At 35.7% G+C, this 20,236-nt stretch overlaps 2 protein-coding genes across 2 annotated transcripts; one reads left to right on the forward strand and one right to left on the reverse strand.

Moving 5' to 3' along the window:
* Window positions 1-5,593: 5,593 nt before the first annotated feature.
* LOC145163382 (uncharacterized) lies at window positions 5,594-6,298 on the forward strand. The gene has a single exon (XM_079082226.1). The coding sequence runs from the start codon at window positions 5,594-5,596 to the stop codon at window positions 6,296-6,298; it is 705 nt and encodes a 234-aa protein (XP_078938352.1).
* Window positions 6,299-17,767: 11,469 nt separating this feature from the next.
* On the reverse strand, window positions 17,768-19,349 carry LOC145162247 (uncharacterized). The gene is made up of 6 exons (XM_079081447.1): window positions 19,096-19,349; window positions 18,798-19,010; window positions 18,594-18,673; window positions 18,421-18,496; window positions 18,243-18,332; window positions 17,768-18,154 (listed from the first exon to the last, which is right to left on the reverse strand). The coding sequence occupies exons 1-6, from the start codon at window positions 19,204-19,206 to the stop codon at window positions 18,017-18,019; spliced, it is 708 nt and encodes a 235-aa protein (XP_078937573.1). The 5' UTR covers window positions 19,207-19,349; the 3' UTR covers window positions 17,768-18,016.
* Between the last annotated feature and the right edge of the window lie 887 nt (window positions 19,350-20,236).

Consider the following 20,236-nt stretch of genomic DNA (forward strand, 5'->3'; position numbering starts at 1 on the left):
AAGCAAGTGTCTCGCAGATGGAATCTTTGTTTTGACGAGAAGGTCAAAGAGTTTGGCTTTCTGCGAACCGAAGATGAATCATGTGTATATGTCAAAGCCAGTGGGAGTGTAGTAAGCTTTCTCGTATTGTATTTCGACGACATACTACTCATAGGAAACCACATCCCGACACTGCAGGAGGTTAAGTCCTAGCTCGGGAAGTGCTTCGCTATGAAGGACCTCGGAGAGGCTTCCTATATTCTGGGAATAAGGATAGTGAGAGATAGAAGTAAGAGACTAATAGGACTTAGTCAGAATACTTATTTGGACAAGGTACTAAAACGTTTTAGTATGGAGAATTCGAAGAAAGGGGAATTACCAATCCAGAGTAATGCCAAGTTGAGTAAGACTCAGAGTCCGAGTACTGAAGTCGAGATAGCAGAGATGAGCCGAGTACCATACGCTTCCGCAGTTGGCTCAATCATGTATGCTATGACTTGTACTCGCCCTGATGTGGCCTTCGCTTTGAGCATGGTCAGCAGATATCAAGGGAACCCTGGCAGAGCGCATTGGATCGCAGTCAAGAATATTCTTAAGTATCTTTGGAGGACCAAAGAATGGTTTCTAGTCCTCGGTGGGAGTGATGACTTAAAGGTGCGAGGGTACAGTGACGCCAGTTTTCAGACCGACAGGGACAACTACCGTTCGCAGTCGGGCTGGGTCTTTACCCTCAATGGAGGAGCAGTAACTTGGAAAAGTTCCAAGCAGGAAACCGTAGCTGATTCAACGTGCGAATCACATTACATTGCGGCGAGCGAAGCGTCAAAGGAGGCAATATGGCTGAAGAACTTCATTGGAGACCTTGGAGTTGTGCCAGCTATAAAGGAGCCTATGGAGATTTTCTGTGATAATGAAGGAGCAGTTGCCTTGACCAAGGAACCAAGAGATCACGGTAGATCTCGACATATCGACAGAAAATATCACTTTATTCGACATCGGGTGGAAGAAGGACTCCTCGTAGTAAAGAGGGTATCGTCAGAGGATAACCCAGCAGATCCTCTTACGAAGGGACTGAGCAGGGTTAAGCATTTGCAGCACGCTAGGAGCATCGGGCTGAAGGACGATATTAGTTTAGATTAGATAGTTTGGAAACGTGTAATAGATAAGTTGTTATTAACATTTGATGATTAAATAAAGGAGTATTATTTATTAGTAATGTTACTGTCTTATGTTAATCCTTTACCTATTGTTTCAATTTTGCATGTTTTGACTTCCTGAATAATTGAGTTATTTGATAATAATCGAATTATTCGAACGGTCCACAGTCGTTCACATGTTGGAAGTAGATATGAATGAAGACTGTCATGAATTGGTGTGTAGATTGTCTAAAGTGTATTAGACATAGCAAAAGTTTGCTGCAGCGTTCATGAGTGCTTATGAACTTGATTTGAGCATTGGAATAAACCCACACTTGCTGGAATCACTTCATGGAATTTATCACGAGTGATCGCAAGATGGTAATATCATATGGTCTTAAAACCTAGATATATGGTTTATTGTTTGCTAATTGGTTGTGCATTGATAATGTGTAAACGCATCAGTAACTTGATGTTATAAAACGCATTGTTGTGTATGATTTGATTAATGGATAATAGATGCATATAAGTCGAAGTTTATCTGTTCCTTTTATCCTAAGAGGGTAAAAGCGATATCAGGGCCCCTCGATGATTTGATTTGACTTATGTGTCGGGCCCGGTCAGGACTGAATTGATGTGTTCAATTAAGTTCTATGTCAAATGAATCGGAGATCGAGAAACCAATTGCTGGACAATAAGTATGACCATGCTCCATGTGATTGTCCGCACGATATCTAGAACAGGGGATTATACGATCCCTTATCTGAAGGACAGGTTACTGATAAGATCAGAGTTTGACAGGGTCTTTGAGAGCTACGATTGCTAATCGGATTAGGGTTGCCTTTATAGTTACTAGACTTATCCAAGTGGGAGACTGTTGGATTAGTGTCTAAGCCCGTAACTATATTTGGTAAGTACTTGACCCAGTTGTGCATGGTCCTTTTGGGTTGCCTTCACCATAGCAACTTGACAGGGTGATTTATGAAGAGAGAAGAGACATTATTATATTAATATATTATGAGAATTATTTAATTAATATTAGTCATAAATTAATTAGGAATTAATTTGGTGACTAAAAGAGGTTAATTGAATAAAGGGGCTTAAACTGTCAATTGTGTGATAGTTGTGTTTTTGGGCTATGAATCCTTATAGAACTAGGGGTGGCCGAAATTAAGGAGTATGGGCTCCTTGAATTCGTCCAAGCCTTACTCTAGAAGGATCCTTGGATTGCTTAAGGCCTAAGTTATTCAATTAGGGTTAAGGATATAGACCCTATGGGTTGGAGAAATCGGCCACCTTGCTTCCTTGGGAACCCTAGAGCCGATTTCTACACCTCTCCTCTCTCTCCAAATCAACCTCTTGCTAGTTGGTGTTTGTAAGCCATTAGAGGAGTGACAATTGTGACTCTAAGCTCCAAGAACAAGAAGATTCAAGCAAGCAATCAAAAGGTATTCATCTAGATCTGATTTCTTATGTTTCAATTGTATTCACTAGATCTAGCATTGAAAGTCTTGGATACATTGCATGTTCAATTAGAGAAACCTAGATCCAAACATTAGGGTTTGCATGTGCACATAGGAAAGTTCTTATGGCTCAAACCCATCATAACCTTCACTATATAAAGAAATCCCTGGAGGATTTCTTGGTTTACCTTGATCATTCCAAACTTACACACTTCTCTTACCCCTCAAGAAAGCTTCTTTTCTCTCTACTTCCCACCACTTTGTGAAAGTGTTCTTGAGGGGTGTTGTTAATGGCACCCAAAATTTTGGTCAAAACCATTACTACCTTAAAGTCAAAACCATTGACATATTAATTTTTTATTGTTTTCTTTTTTACCTTTACCTATCTTCTTTTTTAAATAGATTTTTTATGTACAATATTAAATGATAGTCCGCAATGTCAGTTTCTCCATACCTCAAAGCTAGCATATATATATATATATATATATATATATATATATATATATATATATATATATATATATACTAGTGGTGGACCCGCGCTAAGCTGCGGGGCTGCATAATTTCTTTCGGCAATATGTTTCGTTTATAAAAATTTTATGCCCCAAAAGAAAGTACTCGTCAAAGACAATAGAATCCAACTTTGACGTTAGTAGTTGTAGGAAAAGTGTTTCATTAGTTTACAATTCCTTAATATAGATGTCTACGAATGAGCTTTTCGACCAAAAAATCTAATAGGAATCGAAACTGAACCGGAACCGGAACCTTTTATTCGATGTGGTTCTCGATTCTCCCGCCTCCATTATTTTTTATTTTCGGTTATTTTTCATTTAGTAATTAGAACCGGGTAGGGGAATCTTGATTCTCCAAATCCATCACTTTTAGTTATCAGTTATTTCTGTCCCAGGGCGGTTTCAGAACCGCATACATGTCTAGAAATTAATTTTCATTTTGTTGTTAATTATCAAAATATTAAAAAAACCAATTGTATTGTACAACTTTTATCATTTTTATTCAAAGATTAATTAAATTTGGTAACTGTATAATCAAATGCAAGATTGGTTTAAAATAGAAAGTTATTATATTGTTATTCAACATAATATTTTGGAGATGTTTATTATATTGTTACCCGGCATGATATCTACAAAAATAACAATATATACCATGTACCAATATGTAATTGTTGAATTGAGGGAGAACCACTAAGAAAAATATGAGTAACCTATTATATATAATTAACATTCTCAAATAAAAAAAGCAAACGACCACAATTCTAACCCCATATTTTTATATATCTGACAAACTAACCAAAAAATAAAGAAATTTTCCAACTTTAGACATAGACACAACAAATAACAAATAATATTTAGCTGCCAAAGAAGCAGCAAACAAACTCCATTCTAGATGATTTCTCAGTAGTAATTTGTAAGTAACATAAATTGCAAGGAACTTTGCTAGAATAAGAAACAAAACCCAAAAACATTTTAGGCATCACACCTCAAAATTGATCAGGAGAGGCGATATGCAACTCCAACCAAGATGATTTACCAGTAGCAAGGTGGATATCCCGAAACAGCAACAAACTTTGTTCAACCACAGTAAGAACCATAATAGGCAACAATCCTATGCGATTTATAGCCTTCACCAGAATCTAGATATATCTGCAAATCAACATCAACATCTCAACCTGTATAAAAATCATATTTTCAAGAAAAATAAATCAAAAGTCTATAGCGGACTCACTGGAACAGCAAGAAAGAAATGCAATTACTAAAAAAACAAACCAGTAAGAACTCAAACCTGTGAGAACTTGAAACCACCTATTTGGAATAAAACCCGTTAGAACTCTAACCTATGAGATCATAAAGGAGTAAAAAATCGAAAACATTAATGAAAGAAAAAAGTAGAACAGAGAAAGTAGTGAGGCGAATTTTTTGCTCAAGTCAAAATTTCCTAATAATCACTTATAATTCATCCCTACAAAACAGAATCTTAAAAAACAGAAATATTCTATTGGTTTATAACAAAACTTTTGGAGTTCCATAAGTAAAACAACACAAAATGGTGATACGACCAATGCAAATACAAGTTACATCATTCTGCAATCTTTTCACTTGAACATCTTTCCTGCATATGAAAACCAACCATTAAATCTCAATGTTAAAGCTATAAATAGAACTCGTAAGATTAATTGGAACAACATTTATGTGTCAATCTCAAAGAGACGACAAGGGAAGCTATTATTTCACCACACATCCTACCGTTGTATCTAGGGTACATGCCAAATCATTAGTTGGGCTACTTCTTTATCTTCCCCAAGCATGTAACCAAACCAAACCAAATCAGTGAATTAATAAACTAAAGAAGAAGATATAGAAATGAGTGATGGTTCAGAGAGAGAAGAAAACCAATAATCTGATAGTTCCATAATTGTGATATCGTGAAGACTATTGAAGCATTCTTTCAAATCATCACTTTTTCATTAATAACCATGCAACAAACCAGAACCTGACTGTTAGTCTATATTATTAGCCCGCTTGTTTATGGGCCCTTTTTGTCTTTAGCCCATTAGGGTTTCTGTCTAGCTAGTATTTATATCAGCTTTATTCCTTGTAGTCTTTATGCTTTTCTCTAAGAACCCTTGTAATTTCTCTTTGATATAATCATATGACAATATTATCATGGTATCAGAGCAGAGGTTTGATACGTTGTTAGAAGTCTTTGTAGCAGTCATCTGTGGCGCGGATTGAAACTTTCTAGGGTTACTGTAGCATGCCGTTTTCGTTCATTATCACTGGTATTCGTTTTTTTTATATGTTGATTCGTTGCTACTGTTGATTCGTTGCTGCTGTCGGTTCGTTGCTACTGTCGGTTTGTTGCTACTGTCGGTTCGTTGCTGCTGTTGGTTCATAATTACTGTTGATTCGTTATTCAAGTGATTGCTTCCGCTGGTTTGTTACTCCTTTCATTCTCAGATTATTATATTGTCATTGTGGTTATTCATTCACTATCAACATGACTGGAAAGGATGATTCCCTTCAGTCAGTCAGTACTCGTTTGGATGGAAAGAATTATACGTATTGGAGTTACGTTATGAAGAACTTCCTTCGTGGGAAGAATATGTGGGGCTATGTCAGTGGGACTAAAGCCAAACCCTCAGTGCCTCAAACTGAGAATTATGATATGTTGCTTGATGCTTGGGAGACTGATAACTCCAAGGTTATTACTTGGATCAATAACTATGTTACTCAGTCCATTGGTATGCAGTTGGCTAAGTATGATACAACAAAGGAAGTTTGGAATCACTTGGAGAGACTGTATACTCAGTCCAATTTTGCTAAACAATACCAATTGGAATATGATATTCGTGCCCTTCAACAGAATGACCAGAGCATTCAAGATTTCTATGCTGTTATGTCTGATCTCTGGGATCAATTGGCTCTTACTGAATCTAAAGAGTTAAAAGATTTTGAGCCTTACATTGCTAGGAGGGAAGAACAACGCTTGGTTCAGTTCTTGATGGCCTTGCGTTCTGATTTTGAAGGTCTTCGTGGAACAATTCTTCATCGCTCTCCTCTTCCTTCAGTTGATTCAGTTGTCCATGAGTTAATTACAGAAGAGACTCGTATCAAGTCCCATGCAGATAAAGGGTTTAAAGCAACCTCTACTCCTACTCCCGCTCCTGCTGTGCTTGCTGTCTCATCCAGTCAATCTCCATAAACTTCAAGAGTCGCTTATGATGAGTGTGCATTCTGCAAATAGAAGAATCATTGGAAAGCTCAGTGTCCATTGTTAGTCAACAAGGGTAAATTTGGTCAACCTCAGTCAGGGCAACAAAATAGGTCTTGTCAACAGAAGTATCAGTCGCGTTCCTCTGGTACTCCTCCATGGACCCCTCGTCCTCCACAGTTTGCTGCTGCTGCTGTTCCACCAGTTGACACAGAATCTGTTGGACATATGCCACCATCTGCATTGGATCCCAAGGTGTTTGAGAGCTTTAGACAGTATTTGGCTTCTAATCCCACTGCCATGTCTGCATCTATGTCTCATTCTGGTCCTTCTTCATCTGACACTTCAGGTATTCCCTCATCTTTGTGGATTTTAGATTCTGGTGCAACCCATCATATGACTCCTCATTTGTCATCATTTACTTCTTTGTCGCAAGTGTCATCTATTTCTGTTAAGTCTGCTAGTGATACATCTATGCTAGTTGAGGGTGTTGGGTATGTCTCCGTTTCTCATATAACTCTTCCTGATGTTTATTACATTCCCAAACTTACTTTGAACCTTGCCTCAGTCAGTCAATTATGCAAGTCTGGTAACTGGGTGTTCTTTTCTGATTTTGTCTGTGTTATACAGGATCAACACACCCAGAAGGTGATTGGGATCGGCCGTAGGGTGGGGGAACTATATGTCTTGGAGGTCCTCAAAGTATCTGCTATTGCTGCTTCCAACATTGATTTATCTTCTTTTCGTTTGAGTCCTTTGTCGTCTGAGTTTTGTCTTTGGCATTCTCGTTTGGGACATGTGTCTGTATCATGGTTGAATTTCTTAGCATCTAGTGGTGTTTTGGGTCATTTAAACTCTTGTGATATTTCTGATTGTAGTGGTTGCAACCTAGCAAAATTTTCTGCTTTACCCTTCAATAAAAGTATGTCTTGTTCTACTGCTCCTTTTGATATTATTCATTCTGATGTGTGGGGTCCTGCACCAGTATCCACAAAGGGTGGGTCAACCTATTATGTATCTTTTATAGATGATTATACTCGATATACATGGGTTTATCTTATGAAACGCAAATCTGATTTCTTTGGTATTTACAACAATTTTAGAGCTCTTGTTAAAACTCAACATTCGGCTATGATTAAGTGCTTCAGGTGTGACTTAGGGGGTGAATATACCTCTAATGATTTCACTCAGTTACTTGCTTCTAATGGTACCATAAACCATTCTTCGTGTACTGACACACCTCAACAAAACGGTGTGGCAGAACGAAAACATCGTCATATTGTTGAGACTGCCCGCTCATTGCTCCTGTCTGCGCAGGTCCCTAGTGCCTTTTGGGGAGAAGCAGTCCTAACTGCTGTGTATGTGATTAATCGTATCCCTACTTCATTGAATTCAGGAATATCTCCTTTTGAGAAGTTATATGGTCATCCACCAGACTACTCTTCCTTACGAGTTTTTGGATGTACTTGTTTTGTTCTTCGTCCTCATGTTGAAAGGAACAAGCTGGGGCCGAAATCTGCTATTTGTGTATTTTTGGGGTATGGGATTGGTCAGAAAGGATACCGTTGCTATGATCCTGTGAGTTAGAAGTTATATGTTTCTCGGCACGTTACTTTTTTGGAACATATTCCTTTCTACTCGATTCCTGCTACAGCCCACAATGTAACAAAGTCTGATCTTCTGCGTATTGATCCTTTTAATGAAGATATAGAGGCTCAAGACTCATCTATGCCACATGATCCCTCAGCACATGACACACCCACTTCTTCATAGGGTACCTCGACTCCACCTGTTCCTGAGCCTGATCCTCCGATTATTGAAGTTGAGGATCCTCCTCCACCACCACCCCTCAGGAGATCTTCTCGTCCTGTCAAGTCCACCAAGCTACGAGATTTTTCTTACTCTACATATTCAGGACCGTTTACTTCATTTATAGCAAGCATCCATCATCTGTCTGAACCTGAATCATATAGAGAAGTTGTTTCAGATCCTCTTTGGCAGAATGTTATGGCTGAAGAACTCACTGCTCTTCATCAGACTCATACATGGGATTTGGTTTCTCTTCCTCCTGGGAAACATACGATAGGTTGTCGTTGGGTGTACAAGATAAAAACAAAAGCTGATGGCTCTGTTGAACGATATAAGGCTAGACTTGTAGCAAAAAGGTATTCCCAACAGTATGGTTTTGACTACGAGGAGACATTTGCCCCAGTTGCAAAGATGACGACAGTTCGTACTATGATTGCAGTTGCATCCGTTCGACAGTGGAAGATCTTTCAAATGGATGTCAAGAATGCCTTTTTGAATGGTGACCTTCATGAAGAGGTTTATATGACCCATCCTCCAGGAATTCAGCACCGACCGGGCGAGGTTTGTCGGCTTCGGAAAGCTTTGTATGGGCTCAAGCAAGCCCCTCGTGCTTGGTTTGAGAAATTCTCCACAATGATTACCTCTCTTGGATTTGTCCAGAGTAATCACGATTCTGCTCTGTTTGTTAGATGCTCGAGTGCAGGACGGATTCTTCTGTCCTTATATGTGGATGACATGATTATTACAGGTGATGACCATGGTGGTATTGAGTCTTTGAAGCATGATCTAGCTCGTCGATTTGCTATGAAGGATTTGGGCTTGCTGCGTTATTTCTTGGGTATTGAGGTCGCTCAGTCTAAGAAAGGGTACCTTCTTTCCCAGACTAAATATATATCTGACTTGTTTACACGGGCGGGACTTTCTGACAATCGGACTGTTGATACCCCTCTTGAAACCAATGCTCGATACTCTCCTACTGATGGTGTTCCTTTGTCTGGTCCGAATCTTTATCGTACTGTGGTGGGAAGTTTGGTTTATCTCACAGTCACTCGTCCAGATATTGCTCATGCTGTTCATATTGTCAGTCAGTTTGTTACTGCACCTACCTCTGTTCATTGGGGAGTTGTTCTTCGTATTCTGAAATATCTTTGTGGCACTCAGTTTCAGACTCTCTTGTTTCCCTCGACATCTTCTCTTGAGTTACGTGCCTATAGTGATGCTGATTGGGATGGTGATCGTCATGATCGTAAGTCTACCACTGGATTTTGTGTATTTCTTGGAGAGTCTCTTATTTCATGGAAGAGCAAGAAACAGGATGTTGTCTCTAGATCTTCCACGGAGGCTGAATATCGTGCTATGGCTGTAACTACATGCGAGATTATCTGGTTACGGTGGCTGCTTGCGGATATGGGAGTTTACATTTCTTCACCCACTCCCTTGAATTGTGATAATAAAAGTGCGATACAAATTGCGAAGAATTCTGTTTTTCATGAGCGGACGAAGCACATTGAGATTGATTGTCATTTTACTCGTCATCATCTGCAGCTTGGGACCATTTCGCTTCCATTTGTTTCATCAACTTTGCAGCTTGCGGATATTTTTACGAAGGCTTTATCGGCTTCTCGGTTTCGGTTCTTATGTGACAAACTCTCAATGCTTATTGCTGCGGCATTGTGAGTTTGAGGGGGGATGTTAGTCTATATTATTAGCCCGCTTGTTTATGGGCCCTTTTTGTCTTTAGCCCATTAGGGTTTCTGTCTAGCTAGTATTTATATTAGCTTTATTCCTTGTAGTCTTTATGCTTTTCTCTGAGAACCCTTGTAATTTCTCTTTGATATAATCATATGACAATATTATCACTGACATCAACCATTCATACTACATAAAAAACCACGAGTAAGTCAAAAATCATGAAGGTATAAAGTAATTTAAACAAAATCATACCGACAACATACAAACCACTCATACTTAACATATTCAGATGCTCAACTTTATAAACAGTTTAAACGTATAAACAAAATATAGATTAATGGATGAGGATGGATCTTCGGATTACCTTTTCCTTACCCAAAAAGATGAGAGAGGTGTCATTCGAAACCTAAAATCAACCCAAGATGGAGTTTGAAATCTAGCAGCAGCAGATATGTAGTGATGAGCTCGGGGATGAGGTTTTCAGTGGTGCATTGGTGGAGGGATTCTGGTAAGATGGTGGTCTGATGGCCGTCGGTGGTGTGGTCAGGCCATTCGGTAATGCCGGTGGTTGTGTTTTAGAATGGCCTATGCCGGTGGTTGTGCTTTTAGGTTTTCTAGTGAGGTTGAGAAGGAGTGGGTGAGAGACTGAGAGTAGTTGACCCAATAAATATGCGGTCATTTTGTGAGGTGCGGTGGGTACAAGAAAGTGGCGGATTAAGTGGTAACTCAAACGGAAAAAGTCAGGTTAAGAGAGAAAAAGTCAGGTCAACAAGAAAAGAGAGATAATTAGGGAATTAGATACAGATGATAAGATTAGATGGTTTAAGTTTAGAATTTAATATTATTATATTGATTGTTAATCGTACTTTTAGCTTAATGGTTTGGACGTCTTTAAAAAATAATATTATTATATTCAATCTATTTTTAGAAATAGTGAGATTTCTTTTATAAGATAGTATATATATATATATATATATATATATATATATATATATATATATATATATATATATATATAAACTTAAAAAAAACATTAATAAATTATTTTTAGTATATTTATTCAAAACTCATCAATTTTGCATGTAGTTACATTAATATTATTTTTTATATTATTATTTATAATTATATAATTTAACTTTTTAACCATTACTAAACATATTTTATTTTTCAGTTATTTATATTATAATATTTAAATTAAATTTTCTTAAAATAAAAAAAGATTTGCTTTAAACTATTATAATCATTGTATTTTTATTTACCTTTGATTAGTTTCATCTCAATATTTTGTTTTTATTTTTTATATTGATTAAGCTCGTATTAATATCCGATAACTCTTTAGGGGATTAGTCGACGTCTTGGCCACACCTAATTGATTAATCTTTACATAGACAATTCGTAAAGTTATGATATTCGTCATATATCGACATGCCATAGTCTTTTTTCTTTTATTATTATTAACGTCAAGAAAAAACATATTAAAAAAGCTCAATTACAACTATATGTGTGTCTACTGCTGCCTTTTATTATTAATAGTTGTTTTTTCTTATATTTAAGATTATTCGTTTAAAAAGTAACAATAAAATCTCTTAAAGCTGAATAAAAAAAATAAAGGATATAAACGAATGATGTAAACGAAAAACACATAAAATAACATTAAATAATTATATTTGATGTTTAATAGTTATCCAGGGTTATATTTTAATTTGTTTATTCGAGCAAAAGATAAATTAAAAAAAACCATTGTATATTAAACCGTCAAAAATATTAAAAGATTTTTAAACTACAAAAACAAATACGAATAAATAAAGGTAAGAATAAATAACAATATGATATATGTAATTTGTATAATTAATTTAAAAAAATAAAAATAATTTTATAAGAAATCTATATAAATTCTATTAAAATAAAGAACAAATAAAATTGTTAAATAATAATAATAATAAATTGTTAAAAGAAAAAGAAAAAGAAAAAGAAATAATAAGTTATTCTTTTATATGAAATAAGGACTAAAACCGTAATATTTATAAACTACAGGAATTTAACATACTAATTTGTAAATTTAGGAACCAAAACTTTAAATCAGATCAAAGCACAAGGACCACTTCTTGCATGAAAATGGTTTTGAATAGGAGACACGATGTCATTCACGATATACAATCATTATATTTTTAATATTAATTTAATTGAATTTACTATCAATGGTTTTGTGCGGGTGGTTTTGACTTTTTATTGGGTGTGTTTAAAATCTCCCGTTCTTGAGCTACTACTTTACTTTTTGGTAAGTATTTCATCTAAACTGAAGTGTTATTCCATATTTTCCTAACACTGTTGGATCATCTACACACATTTTAACACCAAAAAATCGTTATTAGGATCATCCAAGCTTTCACATGTTCATCAAGTGTTCTTGACTTGATACTCCTCGTCTTCGACCTTCCATTCTTCAAGAAATCACTCAAGGTGAGTTCATACTCCTACATTTTCCAGATTTCTTGAGTTTTCAGAGAGGGGGGGGGGGGGATACAAGTTAAAACACCAAAACATATTTAAAACTTAACTTGACAGCTTACAACAGAAAAGTTGTGACATGTTCACGAATTGTTTTACCCAACTTAAACTTAATATTTTTCAAAACTGTTTAATATGCAAATAGTTCAGGTTTATACCTTTAAAATGACTACTTGCACATCTTCATAAGATTTTTCTACAATTTATGGTGATTTTTACAAAACTGCCTATCACTGCAGCAACAAAGTCGGACCAGGTTGTGAAGATGAACATTTTCACCCTGGTTTGAGACCACAAAAAATCATAGGAAAATTTATGAATACAGTAGACTCTTTTTCTAAACTCTCCGAGTTTACGGATTCAGTTTTTGACTTACGATGATTTTTCTATAAATATTCTAAAACAGTGACAGTTAAGGGTAAAACTGTCAAACAAAAGTTTAAGAGTTATTCACACCTTGTAACATGCTGAGCAAGGTGTGTAAGATTTACACTTAGTAGTTTCAATGTCATTTTCGTTGAAATACAAAGTCATGCATATCAAGGTTTCATTAAATCATAACACACAACTGATAAACTATAATAGGTATAGTTTGAACACCTCATTTAACAAAGGAATGGTAATACTATCGATTTACAAAACGAGTGTTTCAATACAAACAACGTGAACTTGTTAATGAATAAATTTGTGAGACATTCACCTTCGGGGTACTCTTAAGTACCACAGAAAAGTCCTGTAGTTATAATCAGAATCTCTTGGAGGGAGAGTGTGATAGTTGTGTATAGATCTATATTGGGTATGACAAACCTGCACCTAAGTTGCTTGCAACATCTAGACCGGCAGGTCTGGGGTGACAAGTGTCATAACATTCCGACGCCTGAAGAACGTCGAGTACGAGGTCTTCGAGTTTTAGCATGGTTATAACATCTCACATGGGAAATTAACAAAACACACAGTTCACGGGGATTTAAGGAGTTTTATTTAAATATAAAACCACACACACAAGTACGCCGATTTACTTACATATACTAAGTCTTGGTTCAGTTAAGACTACAACAAACCTTTAGAAAATATTGGATTTTCTGGAAACAAACTTGTAACAAACTTAAAGGAACAACATTCATTTTTCATTCATAAATTGCTTATGAACTCACCAGCTTTATGCTGATACTCTTTCAAAAACAACTTGTATTCTCAGGTATTCAGTAATACAGGTAACCGCAAGATTTTTGAAGGCAAGACGCTAAGACGCATATTTCTTTTGAACTATTTTGACATCATATGTAATTTATTTGGAAACATGTATTTTTTTGCAACGATGTAACCTTTTAAATTATATTTATGATGGTTATGCTTACTTTCTTCACTATGGTTATGATACTGAGCATGACGTCCTCCGCCCCCGAACGTTTCCGCCGTTCCGGTTTGGGGGTGTGACACCTAATCTATATTATCCATATCCAGGGGGTCTAAATCTCTCCTTCCCCAAGGCTCATAGCCTTATGATAACTGATCTTCGGGTCGCGCCCCCGAATTAGGAAACGATTCGAAAGAGGGTGTTACAAATATGTTTACATTCCTAGGTAATAACTTACACCATCTAGTAACTGAGTATCTCCAGGAAAAGAAACATCATCAATATGTTGCCTAGTAACTTTGACTGAAAATTCACCCACCGTATCTAATGCCCACTAAATATTCCTATTTATATATGACTCTCGTGAGTCCCACTTTGGCGCTCTTAAGCGCATTCTACGTTATGTGTAGGGAACCCTTGAGTATGATTTATAGATTCATGCAACCTCCTCCATAGACCGTGTCGCCTACTCCGTTGACTGGAGTGACCGTCGAGACACCAATCGACCCACATCCAATTACTATGTGTTCTTGGTCGGTAACCTTCTCTCTTATTCCTCCACATGATAGTGTGTTATATGGCGATCAAGTGTCGTTGCATGGTACTGTGGCATTGCTTACCTTGTTGTAGAGATTTTTTGGCTCCACAGCCTTCTCCGAGAACAATACCCGTCCCTACCCAAAGCCACCATTATCTATCATAATAACGAATATGTTGTATACATGTATGGTATTGTGGCATTGTTGACGTTGTTGTAGAGACATTTTGGCTCCTGAGATCAATACTTGTCCCTACCCAAAGCCATCATTATATATTCTAATAACGACAATGTTGTATACATGTCGTCTAATTCGGTTTAGCACCAAATACACGAAGCACATAAATATAGACATTCAGTTTCTTCACGATTAAGTTGTTACGGGTCCGTTTCAGTTCTTGTATGATCCATCTATCTCCTAATATGCGCATATCTTCACCAAAAGACTATCGTCATCTAAGTTTTATGACTTCCGATCTAGTTTAAACATACAAACTAAACATCCCAATAAAATTATCAGGGGGTTATTGTGACATCATGTTTTCGGACCTAAAAGTTTTGCAGCTTTTGAGAAAATAGAAAAAAGTCAATTTTAAATTAATAAATAAAATAGAAACAATAAATAATTAAAGGGCCACTACGGTACCAATCAAAAATACGATTTTCGCTACTGGACGACAAAATGGATTTTGGAATTTATTAACATTTTCTAAAATATGTACTATTAATAATCCTGCAGGAACTGAAACCACTAAAAGAACATCTAATAATTTATTGGGTACTATACGAAATATTTGAAATACAGGAAAGAAATACCATTTGGGTAATATTTCCAAAGGAGGGTCAAATGGATCTGCCGGTGCACGATAGTTCTAGAACCGCTAAACCTACGTTACATGCAATAGCACCTAGAATTACTACCAAAAATATATATAAAAGATCATTGGGTCATGCGGGCTCCCCATAATAATTATGACCCATACCTTTAGCCAATTTCGTTCTTAATACCCTAAAGGTTCACAAACTAGGAGGATATGTAAAAGATATTTTTTTCATCACTTTGACATGTATAAAAAAAAATATTGTGGCGTTTCTTTTCTTACAGACAATTTTTTATTTATTTTACTTAGGTATCTTAATGGACAGTTCCATTGATTATAATCGGAAAAGAAGGTCATAAGAGATCAATATCGTCACTATCATCAACATCGATATTATTAAAACATGTAGACTTGTAGGGACTTGTTCAGAACTACCGTAATGAAAAGAAGATAGGAGTTTTTCGCTAGGTATTTGACTAAATAAGATCGTCCAGTTCCTATAAAACCTATTACTAAAGTACCCCTAGAGGGGAATAAGGCTAAGTAGAGCGAAAAGGGTTTTCTATGAGATGGGAAAAGCAACACATAAAGTTTGTGAATAAGTGATTGTCTGATAATGAGCAAGGAATATTCGTTTTTCTGCTAAAGAAGATGTATTGAACTCATAATTCATTAGATACTTTTTATGAATGTCAACTACGTATCGTAAGTAAATTGCACCGGTTGTTCAATCATTTGATAACCGGAATCAATTTTTGAGAAATGATCACTATGAGTCAAAGTCAATAAAATTTGTTCAATCCTTTTTTTCGTTAAGGTGGAGAACTAAACAAAGAATTATATTTTTTCATCATCAATCAGGTTAAAAGTTAAACTTAATTATATTATTTGAAAATATAAAAGTTGAAAAAGTTACATATTAAATTTTTACCATTTAGGGTTTGAATGTTAAAAATGTCAAATGAGAAAGTGTGTTTCACCAAAGGGTTTACACATAGTGATGGTTAGACCACAAAGCATATCATAGATGGGGAAAGACTGTGGAAATTATAAGATAAAAGTTGCTAGTAACTGAAATGGGGTTATTTTGTGAAAGTAAGAGGTCTTGAGTGTAGAAATCGAAAATTAACAAATAGGAATGCATCACCTCCTCATTTCTAAACACCCAAACTAGTGAGAGCTTGAAGAACCTCCTCTATGGCGATTTTGATGAGAAGCTCATGCTAAGGTTTTGATTCAAGCAAGTATTAATCAATTGAGGATATATTAGAAGCTCTATATAGATTTCAAGGTATTACTTCTCACAATTACTCTTTAAATTCGATTTTGGTATTTGGGGTAACAACCCAATGTCGATTTTATGATCACTTGATGGTTAGTGTTTTGCTTTTTAATCCTCTTTGAGTTATTTATATGGTTCTAAGATCAATCTTATCATTCACATGATGGATTTAATGTTCGGGTAAAAATCTAGCCATGAACCCTAAAATCTCAAATTATGATTAGTAAAATTTTAAGTTATTCTCTAAATGATTTTATGATCATTGTTGAGGTTTTGTTGCAATAAAACCATCATGGATGCACAAATTCACTTGAATGAGAGAATCATAGATTAAAAAAGGATTTGAGGATTTCATGATTGAATAATTTCCATGTGAATTTAAACATATAGATGTGTAAATGATATTCTATTTTACATATTGATACATTGGGAATAGTTTGGATACAAAAACATGAAGAGTTGCAAGATTTATAAGTGATTCTGATGATTGTTTGACCATAAAGGTAATTCAGAAAACTATGGATTTGAGTTGATAACTCCATAATTATATTAAGAGCTTAGGCGTTGAAATTAGATCCAAATGGTGCATTGGAAGAGGTTGTGTACGTGTTGGAGTCGGATGTTTTGGTGCTTTTGGATGGAGAAGGGGATTCTCACCCATTGGTTCGACGGTTAACCATATAGGTCGTAATTTCAAATATCACATGTCGTCTCGTGTAGAGAAGCTTTCATTTTAAAGAGTCTGCGATACTCACTTTGTGCCAACGTTAATATATCTTGGTCTTATAATCCCCCCCCCCCACCCAGTTGATGTATGAAGTTTTCCAAAATTTGCTCCCAAAAAGACTCCACTCTTTGGTGATTTTCATGCTCCTTGTCTTCCGAAATGTCGATATAATCATTTGCCAACACCACCTCTTCCTTGTCAGGCCATTTTCAGGATTTTTGGCATTGGGTATAATTTATTGAGTATTAGGGGATGGGTTGAGGTGTGGGTTTGAGGCAGAGGAAGGGTTTCATCGCTTGATTCTTTTGATTCGTCGTTTTGAGCATCACGAAATTGCGACCTCGGGAGGGAAATATTGGAATTGGGTATTGGGAATAGAACGTTGATAGTGTGGTAACGGATTAAAATCTTGAGATAACCAAAATTGGTCATATGAATGTTGCATTATAAGTTGACTATATTGGTGTTGATATTGTGGGAATTGGGTATAATTTGAGATTTGGGTTTCGGGAATGAAATATGACAAATCTTGTGAATCGCTTCCGCTTTCATTTTGACTGTTGTGTCTTTGGCTTGACCATTTTGTGGATTTGCCACTACTAGAATCCATTTGAAATGGAATATAAAATGTTGGAATGGAATATAAAGGATGGAATGGAATTGGAGAGAATTGTAACTAAGAAAATTGGATATTAAACACCAAAGAAAATACCATGGAAGAAATGATTGGTAAATATGAAGATCCATTCATAAAAAATAACATAACATTATCTATTTGTCCAATTTGAATGATTCCAATTATTGAAGTGAGTGGACACAATTTCAAACAAATGTGGTAACAAAACGCACATTCAATCCCAACTGTTTCCTTTTTCTACTTCCATGACCCAAAACATTGCCATGTTTAAAATACACAAATTGATTTATACCTTAATCAAACAATTCAAGGTATAACCATGTAGTGCTTTTACGGTTTTACCCTTCCTCTCCGTTGTCACCCAAATGTTCAGCTTTCCGGGCATGCTTTTTAGGAATTCCCCAACCCCTAATCATATCCCTTATTTCATCATTTGAAGAAAGCAACTTCCCGTTTTGTTCATCTTTTCTTCTACCCTAATTAACCAATTAAAAAAGTTTACACCCCAATCCCATCATCAAGATTTGAAAAAGAAAAAAAAAAGATATTAAATTATATGAGTACCTGTTCCGAGATTCTAAGATCTTTCTTTGAAGACTTGGAATTAAATAACCGGAAGCCCTGAAGATATCCGTTCTTGATGCTTGCTTCTAACTGTTAATCGTATAATCATCAGATCGGTATGATCGAATGAAGAAGAAGAAGAAGAAGAAGTTGCAGTTATGATAGAGCTAGCTTTTACCTGAATGTGAAGAATGCATAGAACAATGCTCGCAATAGGCACCCAACTTTCATCAGGCGACAGTGATAAGTTCGTCCTGCAATCGCAACCAACAGCCAACTGTCACCCTCGAATATGTGATGATCATATACATATCTTCATGGAAAGAGTAGATGAGAAGTTTATTTAAAAACCTTAAGTAAGGAGCCAAGTAAACAATGGCATATAAAGCATAGCGTTTATCACCGGTATCCAACCAAGCAAAAACCCAACTCTACACACAATAAGACATAATTAACAATCAATCATCAAAAACAAACACAATGAAGATCATGTACAGAGCATGAACTCTTAATCAAGCACGGAAAATCAAGAGAAAGGCCGGGTGGGGTGATCACCATCCAGTTGAGGTAAGGGATGAAGCTTATGATCCCCATGACAGCGAACCTTGCATCAGCTGAATCGATCACCGACTCACCATCTTCAATGTCATTGGGACCTCCAGGAAGAGGAAACACCAACGAGTTGACCACACACGAACCCATAGCGACAACAAACGGCGCATCGTGCATTAACTCCGCCTTGCACTTTCCATTTCTGATTCTCCGTTTCTATAAAAAAGAACCCACACGGATTTCAGAAATCAAATCATGCATCAACAACGATAAATTTATTACGAAAAAAGTGAAAGATGACCTGGTTGACGTTTTTGTAAGGGTGATGATGAAGTGTGTATAGAGGTTTGAGTTTTGGGAGGGTAGAAGAGTTGCAGGCGTAGGAGAAAGGAGCGAGAGAAAGAGAGTTCATGGCCGGTGGAGCAGAAAACGACGGTGACTCAGGAGTTGAGGAGTTGCGCTTCGCCGGATGGTTGGTGGTGTTGGAGCGAGGCTTGGCTTTTAGCACTGGTCATATTCGATCCCTCATGTGTTCCTATATTTCATATTTATCCCAAACCATGTGACTTTATTCTTGTTAGATACGTACTATTTATTTATATAACCATGTTTTGTTTTTATTTTACCAAGTTATGTAATCAAACAATGTTTTATATAAAGTATGCAATCATATTTTAAATTCATCACATGTCTTTTGTTTGTTTGTTTTTTCTTTTTGTGTTTTTGTTGTTTTTTTTTATCTTTTTTTTATTATTATTACTAAATAAATTAAAAAATTAAAATTTATTAAATAAATGATCTTAATGCTACTTTTTTTTGGTAAATTTCGGAGTTTCATCATATGGACGATGTCCACTTGTATTTCTGCCAGATGTATTTTTTCCTTTATAGACACCACTCCGATCACAAACTAAAATGATTTTTGAAACATAGCCACTTGTTTTCGTTTTTAATCTCTTTGTAATGACCACATATCCGAGATTTTGTGTCACATTGTCAACCCACTCCTTCAGATTTTTATGAGTGCTAAACGTCTGACAAATAAAATACATACATGGTCAGTTTGAAAATTGATTCAACCTATTAATATAATAAAATTATCCAAGAAAAACATTCCTAATCAGTTTGAAAATTCATCATATGATTCAATCGTTGTATGTATATTGATTTAGACAAACATATGAGATATGAAATTTTCGAATGAATTTCGCAAAAGATTTAGACAAAGACAAAGATATGAGATATGAAATTTTGCAAATGATCAATCGATCGTATTATATATACGTAACAATAGAAAAAAAACCGAAACATCAAATCAATTTCTTTATTATTAAAGATAAAGTTAAAGTTAAAGAAACATCAAATCAAATCAATTATTTAAATAATAATGTTAATAATAATAATAATTAATAACAAAATAAGATACAACAATAAAAAAACAA

This window comes from Lactuca virosa, chromosome 3 (genome assembly GCF_052849685.1).
Source record: "Lactuca virosa cultivar CGN04683 chromosome 3, Lactuca_virosa_CGN04683_v6, whole genome shotgun sequence".
Taxonomy (NCBI): domain Eukaryota; kingdom Viridiplantae; phylum Streptophyta; class Magnoliopsida; order Asterales; family Asteraceae; genus Lactuca; species Lactuca virosa.

Coding starts and splice junctions, on each gene's coding strand:
- LOC145163382 (XM_079082226.1), top strand. CDS start 5,594: ATGACTGGAAAGGATGATTCCCTTCAGTCAGTCAGTACTCGTTTGGAT.
- LOC145162247 (XM_079081447.1), bottom strand. CDS start 19,206: ATGAACTCTCTTTCTCTCGCTCCTTTCTCCTACGCCTGCAACTCTTCT. Junction 18,497..18,593: donor TACTTGGCTCCTTACTTAAG/GTTTTTAAATAA, acceptor TTGCGATTGCAG/GACGAACTTATCACTGTCGC. Junction 18,155..18,242: donor ATCTTAGAATCTCGGAACAG/GTACTCATATAA, acceptor TTGGTTAATTAG/GGTAGAAGAAAAGATGAACA.